We start from the raw sequence: 8,737 nt of genomic DNA on the forward strand, positions 1-8,737 counted from the left end.
AACTCATTTATCGAGGACGTATTTGAATTTTTTTTAAGTTAAAGGACTTGTTTAAAAGTGTCCAAGTAGAAAAAAGTATGATTTCACCTGTAAATTTAGTTTTTTGAAAATTTTCTTCCTTATAATAATCAAATCATCTATTTTTTTTTAATTTAGAGTGCTATTGAAAGCCAGAAATACAAAATAGGGTGCTATTGAAAAAATTATAAAGTGAGGGTGCTATTGAAATTTTTTTGAAAGGTTGGTAGTTTTTTAGACCTTAAGCCTTTATAAATACATATTTTTATGAAACCTTTATTAATTAGAGCAAGTTATGGGGAAGGGATATTTTATGGAGGTTGAGAAAGACAAAACTGAAGATTCAATTGAACAAGAGAGAGTTCTACACATGAATGCTGGAGATGGAATTAATAGCTATGCCAAGAACTCCTTGTTTCAGGTACATTTTTATATCATAAATCAAATTTCTTGTCATAAATTTCACATTCATAATCATTTTTTTTTAATTTCTAACAGAAAAAGGTGATGCTAAAAGCAAAGCCAGTTCTACAACAAAGCATTAGCGAGTTATTATCCAGCAAGAATGTTCCTGATTGCATAAAAATTGCAGACATGGGTTGCTCTTCAGGTCCGAACACTTTCGTTCCGATCTGGGAGATCGTAGACGCAATTGACGAGACATGTAACCGACTAAAAACAAAACCTCCGGTTTTGCAAGTATTCTTGAACGATCTTCCGGCAAATGATTTCAACTTAATTTTTAGGTCTTTGCCAAGCTTTTATAAGAAACTCGAGGAAGAGAAAGGTGGCGAGTTCGGGCCTTGCTTCGTAGCTGCGATGCCCGGAAATTTCTATGGAAGATTATTCCCACCAAAGTCCCTTCATTTTGTTCACTCTTCTTACAGTATCCATTGGCTATCTCAGGTTATATATACACATACTCTCTTTGATTTCATTATTTCTGGTCAGTAGTGGAAAACAAAAACACAAACGACATGGCGCAACAGTTGCATCGAATAATTTTCTTATGAGATGGTACTAAAAATGATTCAAAATACTAAAATAGACATGAAACGTGAAAAAAGTTATAAATAAAAAAATTAATTGCTTAAAGCTACTCAATTTTTTATTCTTTTATTTATTGCCGAGCCTTCATTAGAGCTAGGTTTTTTTATATATATATATATAAATGCTTTAATAATTCATTTTCATATTTTTGTTTTGATTTTTTTAAAAATCAAAATTGTATTTTATTATCTTAACATTTGTTTTCTCTGACTTTAGAGTCGTAACTCTTAGTGTGCATGTATGAACTCTTTAATAATAAAGCTTTGCCAATTCTCGTGACTTTTTAATATATTTTTATTTATATGAGAAAGAAAACACAATCAATTACTCAGGTACCTGAAGGGATTGTGACCGAATCCGGGATTTCGTTGAACAAAGGCAATATTTGGATATCGGAAACAAGCCCTCCGGCTATACATAAAGCATATTCCGATCAATTCGAAAGAGATTTCACGCTGTTCTTGAGGTCACGTTCAGAAGAGATTATTTCCGGTGGTCATATGGTCATTACCTGCATGGCTCAGACTAATAATCCTTCTTGCAAATTTGGTAGCTGTGAACTTTTGCGATTGATTGGGGACTGCATCAAGGCTATGGTCGATGAGGTAATTATCAATCATTTGTCATTTTCTTTTATGCTATTTCTTTTGAAAGATAAATAAAATAATATAACATATTCATAATAACTATATCCATAAATATTTTTTGGGTATAATCATGAGGTATCCTGAACGGATTCCCACTATAAAACGGCACCTGTAAACCTTCTATATTCAAATTAATCCCCACTCGAGTCGGGTAGGTCCCTTACGGGAGGTAAAACTCTGGCTCCAAATTATAAACGGCTGCATAAACGAGTACAGTTCGAAACCGCGACCTCACTTATAGGATATGAGAGCGACTTACCAACTTATCTGCGCTTTGGGGTTCTATATTCATGAATTTTAGAGTCTTCGATTATATCCAAATATTAAATGAAAAAAATAAAAATTAATTAATAAAAATAAAATATCTAATTAATTTATTTATATGATAATTTAGTCTATAATTTAAAAACATGATAAATTTTTGGATATTATTTATTAAATTTTATGAAAGTTTATTTATATGTTATAGTTCTGTTATTAACATATTTTATAAAAAAAATATTCTTTCAAAATGAACTGATTTTTTTTTATTTTTTTATTATTTTCTATATATTTTTTAATATTATATTCTATATACTTTTTATTATTTAGATCAGATATTATTTAGAAGAAGAAAAAAAGATATTATTTAGATTATGATTAATCATAAAAATAACATGGCGTAATGTTCAAACCAAATTCAATTAAATAAAATTTTAATAGTATTTATATGTTTACATTAATGAGGCTATCTATCATCACAAGTAGAAGAAGCTGGAAATGATTACTCTTATCCAGAATGATGGAGCTAATGGGGCAAGGTGAGCGGCCCCTTAGCCCCCGCATCATTTATTTCTGGGCCAAATAATTCAAACGATTAATTATATAAAAAATTATAAATTTTATACGAAATTTTATTTTAATCACAATTTTTAAAAATTACTATATAAAACCATGATCTTTTATTTTTTTAAATCTATCACTGATTATTTTTCGTGTATTTTTTTTTCATTTTTTTTTCTAATCAGCCGGATTCCAGTTGCCACGTCAGCAAAAATACACTGACAATTAATTTGGTGATAGATTTGAAAAAAAATAAAAGTTCATGGTTTTATATGACAACTTTTAAAAGTTATTATTAAAATGAAATTTCGTATAAAAGTCATGATTTTTTTATGGAATTAACCCTAATTTTAAAACCACGTCAACACTTAATAAGTCGTAAGTACATTTGGCTACGTTCGGAAAAAACGTTGAATCAAACTGATAATATTGATCTTGGCGAAAAGAAAATTGATTATAGTATAATGTATTGTACCCGATGCAGGGAATAATCAAAGAATCAATTTTGGACTCGTGCAACATTCCAAATTATCCTCCATCTAGAAAGGAAATGGTGAATTTAATTGAAAAAGAAGATTCATTTATGATTGCAAAATTAGAAGAATTCGAACTGAGTTGGGATACAAACATTGAAGATGGTCACAAAGATTTGGAGTTTAATCAACGGCAAAGAGGAGAATACGTAGCCACATATATGAGGGCTGTTACAGAATCCATACTAGCAAATTATTTTGAGAATGCAATAATAGAAGATTTATTTCATAGATTTTCGATCAAGGTTGCTAATTACATGGACAAAGGGATTGGGTTGCACAATAATCTAGTGATTTTCATGATTAATAAATGAAATCATCCTCGATTACAATTGAAATTAAAAGGTCCAATATAAATTTAGACTATGCTTAGTTGATTTTTCTTTTCTTAAGGAAAAACTATGCTTAGTTTATAGTATTGACAAATAACAGTCATTTAATATTATTATATTCTTTGTAAAATAATAGTTCTTCTATAATAAAAGAATAACAATTATATTTCTTAGCAAAAGCTATTTTATTTATTTTGCCAATCAGATATGTTCTTGATAGATTTCAATAGTTATTAAAGTTGCATTCTGGAGATTTTGAATTTGAAATCCAACTATAAGATAGAATGAAAAAAAAATTATACATCAAAAGTTTAATAAAATTATTAATTAAATTTTTCTGTTCAAATAATATAGACTGTAAAATCAAAACCGATTCCACAAATAAAGTCAAACTTAACCACCAGTTTATGAGAAATTTTTAGATAGACTCAGTCCACCACGTCACCCGTGAAGCCTATCACATAATGACACGTCATTAAAATGATGGCAATCTTGTAATATTACTATTCAAATGTGTAAATAAGTAATAAACGAATTTACAAAATTGCCATCATTTTAATGACGTATCATTATGTTATAGGTTTAGTCCACGGATGACGTGATGAACTGAGTCTACCTAATAATCTCTCCCAGTTTATCTATTTTAAATTTGTTTAGCATATAAGAAAATAATATGGTCTTTTTAAAACTATTAAACTAATTGTAATTATAAAAGAAAATACTTAAATTAAATAGGTTGTAGCTTATGAGAAAGAAATCGAAATTCAGACTGTTCTAATAATACTAATTATGCTCTCTCGAACCATTAACTAGCAGAATCATACTTCAATTAATTAACGAACATATGGCTCACTCTCTCATAAAAGTATATCCAATCAATTTCAATAAAATTATTAATAAAAGTTAAAGCACATATATTTTTATATTCACTCTCGTGTAATTAAATTCTACGTTGCTGATAATGTTCTATTTCTAAGCAAAATCGCTAACTCAGAATACAATATTTTAATTTGCCTTTATAGTTGGTTAGGGTTGTAGAAGTGGTTTGATTCTTGTCTCGATCTTGTCATGGATTTTCCACGAGTTTGATTATTTTTTGGTCAGTTTCGGCGGACATTATTGGTAAAAGTCTGTAAGTATATGGATACCAACTCGTAAAATAGATTGTGAAGTCCGAATGTTGATTCCAAAGAGAAAATCTTTAGCCAGCAAATCAATTATCAGTCCCAATTTGTCTAGCAATTTAAGGGTTTGATTTGAATTAATTAAACTAAAGACAATAAATAAGTAAATGGATTATATTTATAAAAAAAAGTGAATGGATTATAAACTTATGAGATGGAAATCAAGGATTAATGATTATTAGACACTGCAAATATACTGTATTTGACTTTGTATGTGAACATAGCATAAGGTAGCATAATTAGTGTAATGTAATTAGGCCTTAATATTAGGGATTTGTATGACTGTCAAAACCTTGTATAAATATGGTTAATTGGAATGAAATACATTCAGGGATTAAATTACTTACATGGTATCAGAGCCAACGGAAACAAAATCCCAATTTCTTCCTCTCCCCTTTCTCAAAATCACCTGCCGAATTCTTCCTCCTCTCCCTTGCCGAAAATCATGCCTGAAAACAGCAACCCACCCGCAGCCAGCCCTCCTCATCCCGCCCTTTCCGTGTCCAATATCACGGCTTTCATCAAAGTGACTCTTGAAATGGAACAACAACATTACACCACATGGGCTGAATTGTTCAAGATTCATGCTCAAGCCTTTCAAGTTATTGAACACATCATCCCTCCAACAACTGCTACTGAAAAGGCAGTCTATGAAAAAGCCAAGAAAGATGATCTAGCTCTTTGGAAAAGAATTGACTCCATTGTTCTACAGTGGATTTATGGAACAATATCCATTGATCTTCTCCATACTATTCTTGTCCCTGATTCCACGGCAGAGGTGGCTTGGAATCGATTAAAGGACATTTTCTCCGATAACAAACATTCTCGGGCCCTTTACCTTCAACAAGAATTTTCGCAGGTGCAGATGGAAGATTTCCCCAACGCTTCCGCTTATTGTCAACATTTGAAGTCCCTATCCGATCAATTGGCTAATGTTGGTGATCCCGTCTCTAATGACCGCCTAGTCCTCCAACTTGTTTCGGGCCTCACTGACGCTTACTCTACCGTTGGCGCTCAAATCCGTCATGGAGAAACTCTCCCGCTCTTCTACAAGGCTCGATCCATGCTAGTCCTAGAAGAAACCGCCCGAGGGAAAAAGGCAGTCTCCTCTTCCTTGTCCTCCACAGCATCGGCTCTTGTTGCTCACCCGGTGGCAGCGGCGGATCCTCCACAGAACCGCCGTGATCATCAGAACTCCGGTGGTCGGAATTACAACGGCGGCAGACGCGGTGGCCGCAACTCCAGGGGGCGGGGACGTGGTGGCAGCAACCAAGGTCGTTCATCCTCTCCTGCCAATTCCAATACCTCTAATTGGAACTATCCCTATCCACCTCCATGGGCCTGGCAGAGTTGGCCCAACCCACCACCATGCCCCTACCCAACTCAAGGCAGCAGGCCTCCTCCCTCATATTCGCAAGCTGGGCTTCTCGGCCCTGGCCCAAGGCAGCAACCAGCCACCCATCTCATGACAGCAGCCCCTCCATCCCCGAATTGTGCTCAAACTGAAATCGAGGAGGCGATGCACACCTTATCCATTGCACAACCGATACAACCTTGGCTCATGGACACTGGAGCAACGTCACACATGACCGCGGACGGAGGTACGCTCACGCCTTATTTTTATTTGAGTAAAAATCAAAATATCATCGTAGGCAATGGTAATACTATGCCAATTAATGGTTGTGGAAATGCATTATTACCCAAACCCTTCCCACCTTTAAAATTAAATAATGTCTTACATGCTCCTAATCTCATCAAAAATCTTGTCTCCGTACGCAAATTTACTGTTGATAATAATGTATCAGTGGAGTTTGATCCTTTTGGTTTTTCTGTGAAGGATTTTCAGACAGGAACGGCTTTAATGAGATGTGATAGCACCGGCGATCTCTACCCCGTGACAACAGACTCTATTTCACATCAACCTTCAACCTTTACCGCTTTATCTCCTGAAATATGGCATAATCGCCTGGGACATCCAGGCTTTTCAATTTTTAATTCCCTTCGTTTGAATAAAAATATTGATTGCAATAAAGTTAAGGACAATTTTTTTTGTTACTCTTGTCCTTTGGGTAAACAGGTGAAATTAGCATTTTCTGCTTCTCAAACCTCGACGCATATGCCCTTTGAAATAATTCATAGTGACATTTGGACCTCACCCACTTTAAGTTCAGGTGGTCATCGTTATTATGTTTTCTTTTTGGATGATTGTACGAATTTTTTGTGGACTTTTCCAATTGCAAATAAATCCCAGGTTTATTCTATCTTTCTCATATTTCATGCTTATGTCAAGACTCAATTTCACCTTGATATTAAATGTTTGCAATGTGATAATGGCAAAGAATATAATAATGGCTCATTTCACAATTTTTGTGCGCAACAGGGGATGCAATTTAGATTCTCTTGCCCTTACACATCACCACAAAATGGAAAAGCCGAACGGAAAATTCGCACGATCAACAATATAATACGCACTTCTCTTGCTCATGCCTCTCTCCCTCCCTCATTTTGGCATCATGCTCTTCAAATGGCCACTTACCTCCTAAATATTCTACCCAATAAACACCAAATCACACAAACCCCAACCACCCTTCTCTTTCATCGGGTTCCTAACTATTCTCACCTACGGGTTTTTGGGTGCCTTTGCTATCCTCTCATACCATCCACATCGCGCAACAAACTTCAACCTCGATCATCGCCGTGTGTGTTTCTTGGTTATCCTTCCAATCAACGGGGATATAAATGCTATGATTTATCAACAAATAAAATATTGGTTTCTAGACATGTAATTTTTGATGAGATGAGTTTCCCTTTTTCTAAATTAAATTCACCCACCTCTACTACATATGATTTTCTGGATGCAGGAATTATTATTAATCCCTTAATGCAGGCCCTATCTTCTGGCTCAACGCCGGCCCAGCCCACATCTCCTGCGTCCCAAGCTCGGCCCTCCCTTGTTCCACACTCCAGCCCAGACACACCGCCGGCCCAGCCCACTCCCATCCCTCCATCAGATTCATGCCACAACTCGCCTACTCCACAAACCGAGCCCACCAGCTCATTACTCCCAACTCAAATGTCCCCCTCCCATTTAATTTCTCCAAATCCCATGGACACAGCCACAGGTCAATTAAATACCTCACCCATCTCTCCTCAAATGCGAACACGAGCACAACACGGAATTTTCAAATCGAAACAGCGGCTTAATCTCCATACTACTGCCCCTCCTTCAATTTCCCCAATGCCGAAAAACCATAATAATGCATTAAACGATCCTAATTGGAAGTTAGCCATGCTAGATGAATATGATGCTCTCATAAAAAATAAGACGTGGGACTTGGTACCCCGTCCGTCTAATGCTAACGTTGTTCCAAGTTTTTGGCTTTTCAGGCTCAAATATAATTCGGATGGATCTTTCGCACGTCACAAAGCTCGGCTCGTTGCTAATGGGGCTGGACAACAACCGGGAATTGATTGTGGAGAAACCTTTAGTCCCGTCGTTAAACCCGCCACAATAAGAGCAGTTCTTAGCATTGCTTTATCCAAATCATGGGGGATTCATCAACTCGACGTCAAGAACACATTCCTTCATGGTGATCTCAACGAAACCGTTTACATGTCTCAACCTCCCGGTTTTCGTGACCACCACAAACCAAACTATGTGTACTCACTCAAGAAATCTTTGTATGGTCTTAAGCAAGCACCACGGGCTTGGTACCAACGGTTTGCACAATTCGTGGCCAATATGGGTTTTTCCCATAGTCGATGTGACAATTCACTTTTTGTTTATAATAATGGAGCTAACATTGCTTATTTACTGCTCTATGTAGATGATATCATCTTAGTCACTTCTTCAGATATTCTTCGTGAATCCATTATGTCTCAACTCGGAGGTGAATTTGCAATGAAAGATCTCGGAACCTTGAGTGATTTTTTAGGCATTTCTGTTACTCGAACATCCGGAGGGCTCTTTCTTTCACAAAAGAAGTATGCAGCTGAAATTGTTGAAAAAGCTGGAATGTCATCATGCAAATCATGCCGTACACCAGTTGATACTAAAGCTAAACTAAGTGCCAATTCCGGAGAACTCTATGAAGATCCTACTTCTTACCGCAGCCTTGCCGGTGCCTTACAATACTTGACTCTCACACGCC

At 35.6% G+C, this 8,737-nt stretch overlaps 1 protein-coding gene across 1 annotated transcript; it reads left to right on the forward strand.

Moving 5' to 3' along the window:
• Positions 1-294: 294 nt before the first annotated feature.
• LOC126655172 (7-methylxanthosine synthase 1-like) lies at positions 295-3,581 on the forward strand. Its single transcript, XM_050349201.2, has 4 exons — positions 295-439; positions 517-924; positions 1,401-1,673; positions 3,022-3,581. Exons 1-4 carry the CDS (start codon positions 314-316, stop codon positions 3,382-3,384), a joined length of 1,170 nt encoding a protein of 389 aa, XP_050205158.1. The 5' UTR covers positions 295-313; the 3' UTR covers positions 3,385-3,581.
• The last annotated feature ends 5,156 nt before the right edge of the window (positions 3,582-8,737 follow it).

This window comes from Mercurialis annua, linkage group LG7 (genome assembly GCF_937616625.2).
Source record: "Mercurialis annua linkage group LG7, ddMerAnnu1.2, whole genome shotgun sequence".
Classification (NCBI taxonomy): Eukaryota; Viridiplantae; Streptophyta; class Magnoliopsida; order Malpighiales; family Euphorbiaceae; genus Mercurialis; species Mercurialis annua.